Source organism: Mesitornis unicolor, unplaced genomic scaffold, assembly GCF_000695765.1.
Source record: "Mesitornis unicolor isolate BGI_N332 unplaced genomic scaffold, ASM69576v1 scaffold48519, whole genome shotgun sequence".
NCBI classification, from domain to species: Eukaryota; Metazoa; Chordata; class Aves; order Mesitornithiformes; family Mesitornithidae; genus Mesitornis; species Mesitornis unicolor.
The window spans coordinates 1-18,519 of NW_010206136.1; the positions used below are offsets into that span (position 1 = coordinate 1).

Consider the following 18,519-nt stretch of genomic DNA (forward strand, 5'->3'; position numbering starts at 1 on the left):
GCCCTCTGACGTGTCAGCCACTCCTCCCAGAGTGGGGTCATTTTGAACTGTTGGTTTTGTTTTGGTTTGGTTTTTTTCCTTGACTTTCTTATAATAGTGCATGTATCTACTTGCAAGATGGATGATTTGTGCATCTTGAGTATCTCTCTGACAGAAGGAATGGTGTAGACTAAGATTTTCCTAGGTCATGCATCTGGTATGCAACTAGATTGTGCCCTGGTAATACTTCTGATTTTTATAGGCATTTCTCCATTCTTTTAAGGTACTTAGAAATGCCTGATCACTATAATTTTCCTTATTAATTTTTTGAGGGGAAAAATGTTACTGGAGCTAAATTTTTGGTTTCAGAGGCTCCTTCCTGGGCTTGCATCTTAAGTATGTCATTTATTTTATTTTCCCTGTGGAGCATATAGATCTAGACTATCTAGGTATAAATATACCTAGAATATCCAGATGTAGAATAATTTGGTTACTTGCACTTTATGATTATTTCTGTGCAGTTTCCATTTTCCCATGCCTCACAGAAGCCAAACCTACTGAGTTTCTGCTGTACATGTGCTACACATCATATGGGTGCTGATGGGGTTTTGCTGTGCCCATGTTTGAATGCTTTGTTTTGTGACACACGCTCTGGGTTAGGTACCAGCTCACTTCCTCATTCTGCTTCTTGGATTTTCTTCTCGCCTTTGCCGTGGTTAGATTTCTCATGGCTTTTGTTTTACGGGTTGTTTTTTTTTAAGTACTTAAATTCTGCCTTCTGGTACATCCTCCCCTATCTATTAAACAGAGTCCTTGACTATACAGTGCGAGAGGGTTCCTACTCTCTATTAGGTACCTGACATCTTTCGGGTATTCTTTTTCTTTCTATGGGTGGGGTATTTTATTGTGGAAAAGAGTAAGCTTCAAGTGCTTGAGCAAACTGTCCATGTATTTCCTATTTTTTTTTTTGCCTAAAAATACTGTAAAGCAAAGGAATGAATAACTGAAGCCATTTATTTGAATTAGGTTCAAGAAAGACTAGTTCCATTAACTATTTCTTCTTAGCCCAATCTTCTGCCATATTATCATATTTGCAGATAGCATACTTTTTATATTGTTCTCATGGAAAACCAATATTTTCCTTCTAAGTGTGACATTATGTTTCACCATGCTGTACATATGACTGAAGATACATACAAACCAGCACAAAGTAAACAGGCTTTTATCAGCAGAATATCTAAACATGCTCTGCTGTCAATGATTCAGCTAGCAAACAGAAAAGGGGAGAGAGATAACAGAGGGCAGTTTGCACTAATTATTACACAGTTATTTCCAGAGAGATATGATATGGGAGATAGGTCAGTCCCTTACGGAGTGCTCTGCTAGCAAGGCCTCAGCATTGCATGGATTGCAGGAAAACAGACAGGTGGACAAGCCGAGTGCTCCACACCGCAGGGCTCCAGTCAATCCTGTAAATATTTAGCTCTTCTCAGAAGACAGCCCGAGGCATGGACCTGTCAGGAGAGCTTGGGCAGGCACCCTCAGGTGTGCTGCAGAGGAAGATGTTGCAGCAGGCTTGAAGGAGAGCACAGGACTCAGCACAGAGAGAGGTTACCGAGTCCTTGTGGAAGGGACTTGCAAATTCCTTGATATTTACAGGGGATCTTCAGTAGGTAGCTCCAGGGGAGATTTCATCAGGTGGTAAAACACTTAGAAAGAAACTGTTGTGGTCCTTATCACACTCTGTAAATCTCTTTCTTGGTGACTGGGGGGGGGGAGGTGGTTATAACAACCACTTTAGGGCTTCCTCCAAGCAAGGGGACTGCTGAGCAGGGGTACTGAGGATCCAAATTGAGGATTTAACATACTGAGAATTAACTGTGACATTCCTTTTTCAAATCTGTTTCATAGCAGGTAAAAACATCTTAAGAAAGCAGATCATAAGGAGAAAAACTTATTTCCACCTTTGGCAAATTAAGAACAGTCCTTCATCAAGAAAAACTTTGCTGACTTTTGTTCCTATGTATTTCTTGAGAAAGGGCTAAACCATTAAAAAACGCACTTTCTCCAAGTGTTGTATGTAGTTATTGCAGCACCCAGCAACAGGTAGCAAAGTTATTGTAATACCTAGCCCCAGTGATTTGAGTTATCTGCCCAGCCTTTCTAAATAGTCAGTGATTGCAAAACACAGGAGCTGTTCCAGGAAGAGACCAGAAATCCTTGCGCGTTCCCTCTCCTCCCTCTCAGGGCCAAAGATCAAGCAGATGCAAAGATGGTGATGGTGAAGCTGCTCTTCCTGCCAGCCTGGAGGAAAAGGAGGTTTCCAGAGCTGGGCAGACTCAGATATGAGATTTGACGGGAAACTTGAAAGGGTTTAAGAAGGCACAGGTTTATTGACAAAGCAATGAGGAGCGTAGAGTCATATGAGCTGATAAGAGGATTGGGAGGGGGCTGAGGAAGGACTTCTGTCTTTGTTTCCCCAAAGAAAAGAGGCTTCACAGTCACAGCAGTTGTTGGTCATGACAGTAAACGTCAATCTGTTAGACTATTGTAATTTAATTGGACATTTGGACAGGTGCTTTAAACATGTTGATAAGAATTCTCCTGGTCTCATGAAAATCAGTATCTGTGCAAAGGAGGGAGATACAAAATTGTGTCCCTCCTGAGGGAAGGCAAGGGAGATGGGGAGTTGCACATCATTTTGGAGGAACCAGTGGGGCTGCTGACAGGATTGATGCCTGCCTACAGCACACCCAAGGGAGCTACTATTAGGAAAACAGGAAAGACAGGATAAAAACTGGGAGAAAATCAGGTTTCATTGCTCCTATGTCTCACAGAACAACTTCAGTCTTGCGTTCAGTTTTTCATTAGCCAGAGGCTCTGTGCTTTGAACAGAACTTCATTTAATAAAGTAACCTGGTCTCTTGGTCTCCAGCACAAAATCCTGCTTTACCAGAGGAGGACAGAGCACATAGTTGAGAGCTTTAGGGTGGGAAATGATGCAATGCACTGAAGGGGAAACAGATGGTACAGGGAAGAGGCAAACCCTAGTGCTTTATGAGCAGGGGGAGAAAAAGAGATGCTTACAAGAAAGGGAAATGGATTAAATAGTGAAGCTATTTATAATGGGCTGTAGCAGTGCCTGACAGGAAGTGTCCTGAAGCACTAAGCAACTCAGTCCTTCCTCCTACATCTTTACCAACAAAACTACCAGTATCAGATGCTACTTGGCAGGTATACCCAGGGATGCTCCCTCTCTCAAGACATCCTACATGGACTTTGTCAGGGTCATAAAAGCAAATTATCAAACAGTAATTTCAGTGACATGCAGATAACCACATGGGCTCAATTGCACTTAATTATGTTTCCAGGGGCAGTCCTGATGCCATACTTCATCGCGCTTCTCTTCGAAGGAATCCCACTGTTGCATCTCGAACTGGCCCTCGGACAGTGCCTGAGGAAAGGTAGCATTGGTGCCTGGAACGCCATCTCTCCTTACCTGGGAGGAGTCGGTACGTCTCTCGGGGTCCCAGCTCAAAGAACCACAGCTGAGTGGCTCCCACCCAGCACTCACTTCCTACAGACCTGTGTCTCATTCTTGTGAGGATAAAAAAAGAACATTTTTACAGTAAGGATGGTGAAACAGTGGAACAGGTTTCCCAGAGAGGTTGTAGATGCCCTATCACTCAAAACATTCAAGGCCAGATTGGATGGGGCTCTGAGCAACCTGCTCTAACTGAAGATGTCTTTTCTCATGGCAGAGCAATTGAACCAAATGACCTTTAAAGGTCCCTTCCAAACTATGACTCTATATTGCTCCCATCAGGCAATACTCCAGACACACAGAAGCCTTAAGTACAAACTTCATAGCCTTTGCTGTAGAAAGCATAATGATAATGAGCTCTGCCAGCCAACACAACCCCATTCTTACCATATCTTGGAGCTTAACTGCTGCTGCCTGCCCTTGGTGCTTCTTGCTCCTCCCTCACAGCAGTCCAGGAGTCAGTCTTCGCTGTCCAGGGACAGTCAGACTGGAGAAGAGATAGAAGGACAGGAAATCAGGAGCAGGAGCCTAGTAGCTCCTGAAGAGCCTAAAGCACCTGGGAAAGTTCCTCTAAGGGAGAGGAGGGCACGGTGGGGCTGCTGAAGGGAGGTTCTTAACATGGCTGGGCACAAGGAACAACCTGCACAGCAGTGTGTATCTGACCAGTGTGTAGTGCTGTACCAGCAATTTGTTATTTTATTTAATTTCATATACACTGAAAAAAATGTATCTTGTGTCATATGCACATTAAGATGCAAAAAGTGAATGGAAGCAGCCTCCAATGGTAGGGCTGAACCATTGGCTCTACCTGTTTTGAGAGAGCAGTCTCCTGGCTGCAGGGACAAGGAGAAACTCTCAGATGCTTCAGCCAGCGCTGCTGGATCATGTCCTGCTTTAAGCAGGTGCCTGAAAATGGGATTGGCAGCCACAGCCATGCCTCTGAGGGTGTTTGGGTAAGGGGACTTATCTAAGGGCCAGAGGGCAACAAGGAAGAAATACCAGGCAGCAGGGTGGTGCCTCCAGCTAAACCCATTTCCTACAATTAGACATGTGCATGCTCCCTTTGCAAAAATGCAAGTTAGCAGAATCCACGGTGTTGCTATTCTTCCTTCTTTATTGTAGAAGCAAAACAGTTACCAGTTTAGGGCATATGTGGATGATTTGGGACAGAGGAGTGCCCTCATGCAGCTATAGCATGCTGTGAATCTCCAGTCCTTTTGGTCTCTGCTATTAAAGTTGTCCCATGTTGTAGAAAACAATATGCTATAGACTAGAGCAGAGATTTCAACCCTGATCTTCTAAGTAAGGAGTGCCAGTCTTCTTGGAGGGGGGCTGGTGAGCTGGGGGACTGTGCACCAATGCTTGGCTACTGGGGACACGAATTCTCATCTTTCATGTGAAAATCTCAGGCGTGGGAACAGAAAACCTTGAAAAATTAGGAAATGTGAGCTTCTAAGAGCAAGTGCTGTGACTGATAATTTTATTTCCTGAGCTTTTCTAAGCTGAGATCTTGTGCTTTCTGCAGGGGTTGGCTCGTGGATGGTGTCAGTGCTGGTGAGCTTGTACTACAACACAGTCTTAACCTGGGTGATGTGGTATTTCATAAACTCCTTTCAAGAACCTCTTCCTTGGAGTGTCTGTCCTCTAAATGAAAACAGAACAGGTAACTACCCCTTTGAGCACCACTACTAGCATAAGGAGGATCACAAACATCAGTCTGGGAGCCAGCAGGGGGAAAAGAGAAGTTCTGTTTATTTTTTTATGCTTGTGCTATGATACAAATACCAGCCTGAAAGAGTGCCCTCTGCTTCCCAACTATGCAGAAATAGCTCTTTATCAAGGCACACGTCTGTTACCATAAACTACTTAAAGACACATGAGATTGTTAGAATAATTAAGAACCAAATTTATGACTGCATTTCTCCTTAACTGCTTTAAATGAGACTTTTGCATTTTCATTAGGTGGTGATGCATTGGTTATGACTCATTACAAGCTCTTACAGGAATCTTTCAGCTCATTTGCCATGATGTGCTGAGAGAAATCAGCTGAGTTGTCAGCACAGCAAACACAACCCTACTGGAAAACTTTAGTTTCTTCCTGTAGGATGCTGATATGACTTCTACACATCCAACAAGACAGCGTCCTAGAGCAGCAAACCACAAGAGCCCTAAGAGAAGCCACACTTAATTTGACCCCGAGTAGTGCACAAGACCTGGCTTGTTTTCCTGTCAAAAATTTATGAGTGATGATAGCCTACTCAAAGTCATCATTCTTGCAGGAACAACAAAAGCCAGCAAGTCCATGACCCCTTTTGCTAGATTTAAAAATGAGAAGCAACATAACAGTGTGTATATGTGTGTGTGTAAGTGTGTGTGTATATATATATATCTCTCTCTCTAAAGGAGCAACTAAATAAGCAAAACACTTTTGAGGTAGCAGAGAAACTACTTAAAGAGGGAATCTTTGAGGCTCAGGCCAAATTCACAGTATCCATTACAAAAACCTTTAGTAAGACCAAGGACAGAGAGCATACCTAAGCAGGATACAGAAGACTGCTCTCAGTTTAAGTTATTTTTCAGCTTTCTTTTCTGTTCAGAGCATGAGAGGCAAGCTCTAGGGCAGAACAAGAAACATAATCTGAGTAGGAGGCTAAGAAAAAAACAAAACATAACAGAAACCAACTTTCCTTTGGAGACCTTCAGACTATTCTAGAGTAGGAAGGCAGTCAGACGTCCCCTATCTTTGTTACAGAAGTAGAGAAAACAATTTGGGCCTTAAGAAATGTGGTTCTTTGATTTCTCAGGATATAGAAGTCCCAACTAGGCAGCTAAACAAATGTTTTCCAAACCTGCTTTGGAGATCAACTTTTTAATCAACTAGTTTGGTATACAAAAAACCTGCATGCTGAGTTAAGCATCTTTTAGAAAATATTGAAAAAGTCCTTTAAGGACAGATTTTTCAGCTCCAGTGGAAAAATGGGAAGAACCTGCACTTCTCCATCACGATTGCAATACTCTCTGCAGGAAATTGCTTTCAAGTGTAAATTTTTAAGTTGGCTAGATCAGTGCATCACACACTCACAAGTTACTTCATTCTTCGCTTTGTAATTGCTCCAGACCAAGTTTTGTTTGAGAAGTTTCATAAAGCCACAATGACCACAATCACGGTTACTCCTCTCCATCAGCCTTTTGCCAGCTAGGCCAGCTTTCCCAGAATTTATCCCAGAGTTGAGGTCAAGATTTCACCACTACTTATTCAGATCACTTTTCTTGCTTTTCGAAGGCAGGCACTGTATCTCTTTGTAGGAATTTCTGTAGTATTTCAGATTTACAGACCAGGAATCTTCTCCGCTGTCTCCACTGGGATTTTCTGCGCTCGTTCAATTAAAAATTTACTATTTGCAGATTATTTCTAATGTAATCAGCATTTTCCAGTCAATTTTTACTGCTTGGCAGTCCAGCCATGGCTCTATTTTACAGAAGAATAAGAGCAAAATGTTGATTTACCAATATTACCATTAATTTTATGGTGTCTTTTTTCAGGGTTTCTTTTACTCTTTTAAAAGATCTCTGTTCTCTTTAACCCAGCTAGGACTGATAGCTCTCCAAATGCAGACAGAAGAGGCTGATGTCTGGGTATTGCCCCCCAGCAGGGCCACAACATAGCCAGGGGATCCAGGGCTTAGATATATCCTCAGGTGCCCCCATCTTGTTACAGTTCCACCAGCTCATAGACATACAGCTGAAAAATTTCATAGTCTCCACCACAATTACATTTTAGATTTTAGCTTGCATTGAGTATCACATCTTTTCTATTTAGAAAGTTAACACCTGTAGAAATGCTGGTGATGTTCAGGTGAAGGTCTCACCTAAGTCTTGCAGTCTCAGCCCACCATCACCAAGTTCCTCCTGCTGCACATTACAGTGCAGAAAGGCCAGTTCCATCCATCTCCGTATTTGATTTGGCAGACCACAGGAGACCATCCTGCCACTCTCCATTAGTATAAAGTACTACTTCCTAACTGCACAGTGACTGGGAAAAATATTACCAATTTTAAAATTTATTCTTATACTTGCCACATTTTTTTCCAGGGCTCAACGAAGAATGTTATGAAAGTACCACAGTAAATTATTTTTGGTACAGGAAAACTTTGAACATAACACCCGATGTCACTGAGAGTGGCACGTTACAGTGGTGGCTCATTCTATGCTTAGCAACTTGCTGGGCAATCGTCTATCTCTGCACCATCCGAGGAATTGAAACCACAGGAAAGGTACGGAAAGGACAGAGAAGTGCATTACCCCACACTTAGGATCTTCTCTCCAGATACTGAGTTTCACCACAAAGGAAAGCCTTTCCCACTTACCACACCAGCACCATTTCAGTGTGCTCCTTTGTTCAACAAAGCAATAACAGTCTTATGGGTACCTCCAAATAACAGTTCTCTTTTGCCATTGCAAACACTTCTGCCCTACCAGTCTCCCCTCACACAGTTTAAACAGCAGTTCTGTTACAAGTATGTTCTGCAAAAGTGCATTCTGCTTCTTTCAAACATGGCAATGCTCATCTATAGCTTTCTTATCTAATAATATTAGGATTGTATGTTGCAATAACTTAAACAGGATTTACTGATGTTATTGTCAGTAACTGTCTGTCTTGTCTGTCTTTAGGCAATTTATGTAACAGCAATATTTCCTTACCTGGTCCTAACTATATTCCTTATTCATGGACTCACTCTCCCAGGAGCCACTGATGGCCTGGCTTACCTCTTCACCCCTAATGTAAGTATTGCTGCTATAGCCAGAAATATTTTTCCTTTTTCTCTTCCTCAGGTCTCATGCTGTATATTAATTTTCCAGCAATTCCCAATCTAGCTCCGTATGTAAGAGTTCAGTTAAGCTCTTTTTTTCTGGGATGAAATGATTTAGTATTTTAGTATACTTTAGGCAAGAAAAAAAGTAGCAAAGTATTTAACAGCATATCAGAAAATGTTGCAAAAATGACTATGTTATGGGTGCCTCGGTCTTAAGACTGTAAGTGAAACCGAAGCACTTCATGAACAGAGATCTCTCTTTTACGTGTTATAAAGATGGGATTTCCCTTCCAGTGCTACAGATTTTACACAAATTTAATCTTTTAAGAATTCACAAGGAAAACAACTGAGGAATTACACTGCAAAGTGATCTTTTTCTTGGGGTTGAAAGTAATTTTCTCCTACTCCTGTTTCTTCATAGCTGAAGTTTCCCCCTCGTCCTGTAGCTCACTCTGTCCCTGAAAGATGAACTGCTACTGAAGAACACCCCTCTCCCATTTTTTCTCACCTTCTCAGAGGGACAGGAGTCCCAGATCCCTCCATACACTGGCTATGTCAGAAGTGCCTCTTTACACTGTCCTTAGCAGCACGCCAAAATGCAAAGTGGCCCAGAGATACGTTACACACCAGCCTGAAAAGGGATAACAGCAAGAGAAATCTCAGATGAGACTCCTTTTTCATCCCTCCCCCTGCAAGCCCAGAGGCATGGGCATCCATCTGAACGCTGTCAGAGCTCAGAAAGGACAACCTTGGTCTCCACAGGAGATCAGGACATTTACTTTTATTTTTTATAGGGCCTAGACAGGACAATAAATGCTTGATGCAGTGTCTTAATGAAGAAAGCAATTTAGACAACACAACCAGTGCAGGACTTGTCCTGTTGTCATTTGGTATCACCCTGGCTGTCAGGTTTCTCTGTAAAAGCTCAGGCACCTTTGGGACTTAAAATCATTGCACAGTGAACTTACTGTAAAAAACTAGATTTGTGTGTGTTCACAAAGCCTGGAGATATTGCAGCACCGAGGGGGAACAGATCATCATAAAGGAGAGCCGGATGGTTTTGTAGACTGGCGCCAGAAGTCTGAATGAAAATCCAACTGCCATCAACCCGCTGTTAATGATTAGCCCCTTTGAGGAAGCAGAGCCTGGCGACATCCTTGAAGAGTCATCTGAAGATGGCTTTGGTGATGAAACTATGCTCTTACCTGCAAACATGGAAACACTGATTCAACAGCCTGGTAAGTGATACCTGCTATGGGCGTTGCTATTGCATAAAAATCTGTAGCATAAGACAGAGAGATGGCTTAGTTAAAGCTAACAAATACCAACTGCTACGGAGGATTTTGGCACTTCAAGGACTTCAAAAAGACAGTAGGAATATCACTACAACATTTCTTTTCTCTCTTCTTCCCCTTACCCACAACTGCGCTATCAGTATTGCCTATTCGGTTAGTTTGTTTAATGAGAAACTATTCCCACCACTGCTGCCAGTAAATATATGTGTTTTTCTTGATATATTTCTCTAAAGGCCATGGTCCAAAGTGAGTTATTACTTGGTTTGTGGTTTGGGTTTTTAATTTGCAAAGATTTACCTGGCCCACCCAGACCACATTAGCGTACAAAACCGTAAAACACGTTTCTTAAGTGTGTGCTGTTTTCTTCCTCTTGTCGTGTCTTTTTGCAGGAGGCCTGTAAAGTTTTAGCAAAATAAAGGGTTAGCTCACCTACTGCCTGTTTCAGCTTGCTTTTAAAAACATAAAAAAACCCCACCAACCTCCGTGACATTCACCACTCAGTGGCGGCAATCTTTTCAGACATTTTCCAGCTTTGCAGAGTAGCAGAAATTGTAGTTTCTCTGTAATAGCTGCCACATCCACTCTCTTGTAACTGTTGCACCTCACTACTGTTTTTGAAAATATATGAAAGAAAGTAACACCTAGTGTTAAAAGTCACAACTTACCCAGTTTCACATCATAATCACCCAACTGAATTGATTTTTTTTTCCAAACCACCATTGTATGAGTTTTTTCACTTTCCAAGTTTATATTTTAGTTCTCATTAACAAACCTCATAACCAATAACTACATATATATGGATTTTGAACATGACAGGCTGTGTTTTATTTTATTGAAGAAATACATCCTCAGCTTTTTGCCATTTGACACACCATTGCTCCTTGAAGTCTAGAACAAATAATGAATATTTCTTTTTGTTGACTTTCAGACACGGAGAGGTCTGTCAATCTACTCACCCTCTCTAAATGCTTGGCTACCTGGAAAGCACAGCTGACAAGAAAACAAAAAAGATATTGAAGTTATGCTCACAGGCACTTGAGCAAGTGAAGGCAGAAGTTGTACACAGATGAAGCAACACAGGAGCTGGAACAGAGACTTTTGGAAAGGCTCTTGGAAAAAAAGATAATCAGTGGCAGCAGAAAAGGGATCTCATCACGCATCAGCAATGGCCTTTACAGGGTTCAGCTTCTGTGGACATCTGCGTTGGTTCAGGAGCATAAGTGTCTCATTCTCCATCGTACTTCACAGCTGAAAAAGCTTCAGAGTCTGTAAATATCTGAGGGTTCTCTACCAATGAACAAATCTAGGAACTTGGTTGGGCAACTGATGTCTGTGTCCAGAGCTCTGCACCTACTTAATGAGCGGTGAAAAGAGCCAAAAGAAGAAAAATCAGGCAGCACGGGCACTAGATCCTACATCACAGGGGTAATCTGTGATTTTCCCCATATCTTGCTGTTTAGTTTTACACCTGATATATTACTGGGAATAGACTGTAAACTCCTTCAGGGTGCCTGCTCTGTCTACATCAGTTTTGGTATTAAGGAGAACAAAAGTATTACCTCAATGAACTGCTGTCTTTAAGTGCAGCATTACTTGTTGGCCACTTGCTTATGAGAAAAGCAGTATCTGCTTTTACACCAGAATTACTTCATAGGCATCCCAGTATTCTTTTTTAACTCTATTTTAAGAAAGTTTCTGTCTGTATTTCATGTGTTCAAGTGACAAAACATTTCACTACCCAGGGTAGAGTAATTATGCTTCCTTCCCTCATCACCATGTTTATTCATCAACATTCTGGTTGTATATCTTCATCCACATGTTTCTAGCTTCAGCATGTTTTTTCTTCTGAAGGCACTTCTGAAACCTACATGCCAAATTACTGAAAACAGAAAATAACATATAGATTCATAATTACCTGCTTAAGAACAGATAATAACATTACCAGGACATGCTTGCCTGTCTACTATTTCTTAAAGATTGGAGGTTGGTTAGTATCTGTCAGAATCAAAAAATGCATTGCATCTAGCACCAAACTGAACTATCTGCAGACTCATTTGTCAAAACAGTCTTTTAAAACACTCATTCTTAACTAATAGTGGTTTCTATTCCCCCTACTTTATAATGGATCAGAAAGTAATTCACCTGGTAGGGTATGAATATGACATGCCACTTTCTAGTTTCTGCAGGAAACTAACATCTACGGAGCACATTTACATTTGGTGCACTACTTGTTTTGTCTTTTTTTGTTTAGACTTATTTTAATGGTAAGATTTCTTCTTACTGCAGCTATTTAAAATTGCGTATTTTTCTCTGTAATCCAACAATCGTTGACTTTTTAGTTTAACTTCCTCTATTACATCTCCCTTACACCAAAATTCAAATTTTGCTCTGTCAGTTTCTCTTTTTTCCTTATTTTTCCTATGTTGCCCTTTTATCTTTTATTGCTGTTTCCACAGTACTTTGAATCTAAGATACTCATTTCCATTAATATTCTTTTCTTGTATGCTTGGGCTTTTAGTCTTTTTCTTAAACATTTTTTAAGCAAATTTGGAAAGCTATGGAGTCACTTTGTATCTTAAAACAAAGAAGGTTTAGTAGTTGTTATACAGTTTTAGGAAGATAATGTTCTTAAACTGTAAGTTATCCAGTATGTAGATTAACACAAATAAATATATTGAGGAAAAATGCAATGTACTGTCCCTACTGTGTGCCTAATGACTATCATTTATAAACACATTTTTATCATCAGGCAGAAGAGGTGCACAATGAAACAGACTCTATAATTACTATGTACATTTAAATAGACCAAATTACATCTTCTGAAACACCTGCTTTACCAGCATGCTTTGTACAAATTTCTATTTTCAGTGTATTTAGATGGCAGCACAACTCAATTTCAGCAGTAAAAGAAGAGATTAGCTATGAGCTATGGGAGAGAAAAAGGAGTTTTATTTAAGCCTAATACATGCATTTATTCCAATTATTTCAGCTGAACACTTTGAAAAATCCCCGTGTATGGCTTGATGCAGCTACCCAGATTTTCTTCTCTCTTTCTTTGGCTTTTGGAGGGCTTATTGCATTCTCAAGCTACAATTCACCAAAGTAAGTACAACTCTTATAAATTGGCTAAATTCTTGCTGCATTTTGTGCAATTTTCTAAAATTTTAAAAACTCTTTCCTTAGCATATTTATAAAGGATCTTGAAAGCTTCTGTCTTTCTAAAAGGCCAAATAGATTTTCTAATTGGAAGGGGGAAAAATATCTAAAAAAATATAATATTTGCAGAAATGCCTGGGAGAATCACATAAAATACTGCTTTTTTTTGCCACTTCACCTGTTTGAATGCTGTTTCTAGAAATGACTGTGAGAAAGATGCTGTGACAGTAGCAATTGTGAACAGTGTGACATCCCTCTATGCTTCCATCCCAGTCTTTTCTGTTTTGGGGTTTAAAGCAACCACAGGCTACTGGGACTGCTTGGACAGGTGAGAAAACTTGCATTTCCAGTGTTATACTGTGGTTTCAATGCTGAAATAGATAATGTTTTACTTGAAAAACATGCATTTAGAGGATTTATTTTCACTGAAAGGGAAAAGCATCTGCATATGGAAATCTAATAAAAATAGAAAGTATGGCACCGAGGCAAGAATGATCAGGGGTGGCGTTCATAAGAAGCAAGACAAATTCTAAAATAATCCATTGCAAGTAGCGCATCAAGGATCACACCTCAATCTTCGATCAGCATTAGAAGTAGTTTTAAAAAAAACCCACCTTTTTATCTTCTTCCAGATTCAGTAAGTTTTTAACACTAGTGGTGGAAATGATCTGGAGAGCTGATAAAATAAAAATAGGAATGCTTTAGAGACTGCATCTACGTGAAGTACTCAGAGATTGTATCTGAAGAGAAGACATTAAATAGTCTGAATATTTTCTCTTAAGTACTTTATATATAAAGTCCTAATTTAATATTTTCCTTTATATTGTAAATAGCATCACAGAAAGTAAACACAATTTTCTACTAACATCTGAATACATGGCATAAAATTTACAGTCACATCATATGCAAACATTTAAACTAATGGTATGTTGGCTTCTCTGGCAGGAACATTATCAGTATCATCAATGAATTTGATCTTCCAGAAGAAAGCATCATGCGGCAGAACTACACAGCCTGGATTAGTTTCCTAAATTCATCATATCCAGAAAAAATTGCTGGACTAAAATTGAAAAGCTGTGACCTTCAAGAATTTCTTGATCAGGTACCATAACTGCTTTCAACAAAGTAACCCTTAAAATACCTAGGAGGACTGGTATCTTCCTTTTTCTTATAAATACTTGCACTTTACTCCACTTACAATGAATATATTTTACATAGTCATGAAACAAAACAATTTTTCAAAATTTGAAATAACAACACTGCTGTAGGAGAGTCTGAACTCACAGCTGTCTGGAACGACATGCAAAATTACACATTATTATCACGAAATGAATCTTCAGAGGTGCTCCTACCTGAAGCCTACCATGCACAGTATGTTGAGTCTTACTTTGGTTTACAGGAATTAGCACAACAGAGGAAACATAGGTAGCTGAAAGATTATAGAAAAAGGATGCTGAATGGGAATTTCCTAAATCCATATTTAGGAAAATATCAACAAATCTATTAAACCACTAAGAAAGTATCTTCTCTTTTATCTTCCTTTTTCCATCTTCCTGTTTCCTCTTGTCCTCTCCCTTTTAATGTTCCTCCTCTCTGCACCGGATCTCACCAATATGTTATTCCCTGCCCCGTCCCCCCCCTCCACCCTTCCAGAATACATCATGAGCCTCTCCCTTCCCTCCTAAAACATTTTCCCTATGACTAAACACAGATGTTTCTTCTCTGTTTACTTCTTCAACCTCATTTCACATGCTTCAGTCATCCCACCCAGTCCTGTAACTCTCATTTACTACTCATTCATTTGTACTCCCTTGTTACAAGTCCTTGCCACCTAATGAGAAAAGAGCAGGGATATGGTTAGAGAATAAGAAAGAAAGGTGTTTGAGGAAAAAAAAATAAAATAGTGGGATAAAATGGTGAACACGTTTGCTAGAAACAGTGTGCTAATGCATGATAGCCTTAATGCACAATGATGGCAAAACAGGCTATTGTACTCACGTGATGGAGAAGTCCCAGGACGACATCCCAGTGCTAACACGAGTCATTTCCTGTTTTGTCTGGCTTCCTCTGATTGCACCCATTTCTGATTTACTGTTTGACATATTTTACTTCCAAATTAGAGCAACATTAGCATTTTCCAATGCCAAGATTTAAATAACTATGTCCTTGGGAGACTGAATTCAAAGAACCTTGGCTGAAATTGGGTTTTCCTTCCTTGCCTTTTCTGCTCTGGTAGGGTTTTTTTTGTGATCAATAATTCACCAACTCTCTTCCTACTAGAGTGGCAATCATGTCCTTTTTTACATCTTTTTCTTTCCAGCAGCTATTACATAATAGATTTTTAAAAAAAACATTTAAGATGGCATTAGCAAAACAATTGCTATTTCAATTGCAACTCTCAGATCCGCTTATACTCTGGAGCCGTCTCTCTGCAAGCTAAAATTCTGCTCTATGGTTGTCTACACACCTCTGACAGACAATTTAAAATTAAAATCCCCATGAACACACCCCACTACTCATTTTCTGGACTGCTGGCTGTCACAGAGCCGTACAGGCTGACCAGCACCCTGGACTCCAGGGAAGGATAGAAGAATGTTATAATTCTGTATGCATGAGAAACTACATTTATGCCATTATAATGGGATTTTTTTTATCTGTTTGTGAATTCTGCAGAGTGTATCAGGAACTGGCTTGGCTTTCATCGTTTTCACTCAAGCCATCATTCTAATGCCAGGCTCTCAGGCCTGGGCCATCTTGTTTTTTGTAATGTTGTTCAGCTTGGGCCTCTCTTCTATGTTTGGGAACATCGAAGGAGTCTTCACTCCTCTTCTAGAGCTTCCAATTTTATCAAAATCAATACCCAAAGAGCTGTTATCTGGTAAGGTGTTTGCTTTGTTTTGTTCAAAGAAAGTGGCTTCTTTATAGATGCGCAAACCACCAACTGCTTAATTAATATAGTAGAGCTAAGAATTTGTAATATTAAATTAGTTATCTCATAGTGGATTATGTTTGCAGAAGATAAGCACATAGATGAGGTAGCAGTTATGGCAGAAGCATTATATTGCCCTTGCCAGTTTTTTTTTTTCCTTGGCTTGCAAGAGCTGTTTCGCCCTAAGAAAGCTTGTTAAATTGCTATTCCTGGAGTTAAATTCACTCAGAGCTGTTGTAGGCATCAGGAAGAGCCTTGTCTTCACTTAAGCCTTTGGCACCTAATCAAGTCACTTTAAGGCAGCCAGTGACATCAGCTGGTCAGCCATAACCACCTGCACATGAATTTACCATGCTATCACAACCATAAGAGAGGTCATTCACCCCTGTTTCATGCAGGATTATGCTGCTACAGATTATTTCACATTTACCATGGTAGAAAATTACACCTGGAAACCGAGTAATGAGTGCGTGCAGTCCTGTTCTTGCACCAAAACTAGAAACTTTTCAAACCCGAGACAGTTACTGAACCCAACCTGCTCCTCAAGAACCAGACTCTGTGAGAGTCCGAGAGATCCTGCAGTGAAATAGGTGTAGAAAAACTGGTCTGTTCGTTTGAAGTAAGGGATTAACATTTCTGCAATCTGCCCTTTTAAATTCGTATGGGGAATATTGCTGCCATGTCTTTTTGAGAGGCCTCCTGTGGCACCTAAATTATATCCTTCTCATTTTACAACTTTTTATGTAGAAAGAAATTCATTTACAACTTGATGAGGTAACCATACCATTTTGAACTGACTTTCCGATTGTGAGCATTAAAAAAAAAGAAGTCTGGAGCCAATTTTACACAGCATTGAACCAAAGCCAACTTCAGAGTCAGAAGCATTTAGTAACAGAGCAGAAGAGCATACAAATTGATTTTACACTTTCCCTCCTTCCCACCTTTCCTTTCATTTATGCCAAATCCCTATCTTGGTTAAAGGGGAACTGAATATGCAGAAATGTGATGAAGCCTAAACCATACACGCCGGGACTTAAGGCATGTACACACCTGTAGGTGTGAGTGGGCCCTTTGAGGAAACAGGGGACAGAAATCCAGGGAGCCCTTACACTTCCCAGGCCCCAGATGCCTGTGCTTCAGGCCTACAACTGCATAGAAATGAGGGCGCTTGAAACTCGCTATGTCAGTCAAAAATTAACATAGGGCAATAGCACAGCACAGCCCAGGTTGTCTGCTGAAAGTATCAGCAACTGAAGGATGCTTGGAATCACACGAGTGCATTCCTCCTGCAACACTGGTGCCTCCCGGACAAGACACAGGGGAAAACTGAGTTTGAGAAGTGACATCAGCTTTCCTAAGGGAAAATCAGCTTGTTGTGGCTCCCTAGATGGAAAGAGAAGAAAAATCACTAAAACAAGAGCAAAACCAATTTAGAACAAAATTATACTTACCAAGTTCAATGCAGTACTCCAGTAACAAAGATACTTTCTTTTTTTCTTCAGGTATAATATGTCTTATTTGCTTCCTCATTGCTCTGTGTTTTACGCTGGGTTCGGGGAGTTACTGGATTGACATTTTTGACAGCTATGCAGGCTCGCTGCCTCTTCTAGTCATCGCTTTCTTTGAAGTGGTTGGGGTTGCATACGTCTATAAAATTAAAAGGTACGTTGGAAACAGATGAGTATTTTTTCTCATAAAAGGGAAATGCATTTTTCTCTCAATCCATACATGTTACATACAAGTATACAAGGTTAACTTATTTCTGCAGCACTTATCAGTTCTGTGAGTGTAGTTATTCTTTGCTTCAAGTCTCCTATATTTGTAAAACAGGAAGGATAGTCTCTGAGTAGGACTTACAAAAGGGGGGATCCTAAGTTTAAAGTTAGAAAGTCAACACTACTGTAGTTTTTTGGCCAAGAGGAGTTATGCCGTCTTTCAGATATCCTCCTGTTATTGCCTTTTCATTTTGTATACTCTTGCACTTTTTGTTTATCATTATTTTTCCCCTCAAATTTCATAATAAGCAACATGCAGTAACTCCCCCATGTTAAAAGGCTGAACCTGCCTGCTGAGAATCTTCTCAGTCACAGACACTAATTAAATGCACTCTTTCGTTTAAAAAGCTTTCTTACATCCTCTGTAATTGTAAATACCAGAAACTTTATCTCATTTTGATTTAGAATAAATGTGCTCTCTCTACTCAGGGCCCTTCCAGTCCAGAAATTTCCCCAACTCTCAATAAAGATTAATCTTTTCCTCTCTATAATTTACCTAGTTACATGTTGGGACTTCACCTTTCCAATTCTTATTCATGCACAGGGATCATGAGGCTTCTGATTTTTTATGGATCAGTTTGTGTACTCTATAGGTAACAAACTTATTTTTGGCCAGTGCTGTTGCATATCAAGGTGTTTCAGTATCATCTCAACTTAAGCCTTACCATAGGCTATGGTTTTAAAAATAAGAAACTGAAGGAAAAAAAGGAATCGCCTTCCTCAATTACAGCTAGAGTCCCTGCAGTTACTTTTTTAGATCCACTGTTAAGATCCTTGGAGCACTTCCTATGTTAAATGGTGATAACTCCCAGACTATAACATCATAAACAATTTCACACACCCCTCTTGCTGCCCACATAGCTAGTCTCAATCTTCATGATGTACAAGTAGCAATAAAATCTGGTTTCATACATGACAACAGGCTCTGGATTCCACAGTAACTGTATTTTCTCCGTTGTGCTAGTATATATATACACTTTTCCCTCTTTGTTACTATGGGATACAAGCATAACCAAATCACTCTTTC

At 40.2% G+C, this 18,519-nt stretch overlaps 1 protein-coding gene across 1 annotated transcript in view; it reads left to right on the forward strand.

The window, feature by feature from the left end:
- Positions 1 to 3,350: 3,350 nt before the first annotated feature.
- Positions 3,351 to 18,519, forward strand: part of SLC6A18 (solute carrier family 6 (neutral amino acid transporter), member 18) — a gene marked incomplete at its 5' end in the record, with an annotated part of 17,504 nt that continues 2,335 nt past the window's right edge. The window contains 9 exons of the mRNA XM_010191643.1: positions 3,351 to 3,491; positions 5,049 to 5,186; positions 7,616 to 7,797; positions 8,195 to 8,305; positions 12,622 to 12,734; positions 12,988 to 13,116; positions 13,734 to 13,890; positions 15,462 to 15,666; positions 17,220 to 17,379. Of these exons, the coding sequence (XP_010189945.1) occupies positions 3,351 to 3,491; positions 5,049 to 5,186; positions 7,616 to 7,797; positions 8,195 to 8,305; positions 12,622 to 12,734; positions 12,988 to 13,116; positions 13,734 to 13,890; positions 15,462 to 15,666; positions 17,220 to 17,379 (1,336 nt within the window). The remainder of the gene's footprint in view (positions 3,492 to 5,048; positions 5,187 to 7,615; positions 7,798 to 8,194; positions 8,306 to 12,621; positions 12,735 to 12,987; positions 13,117 to 13,733; positions 13,891 to 15,461; positions 15,667 to 17,219; positions 17,380 to 18,519) is intronic.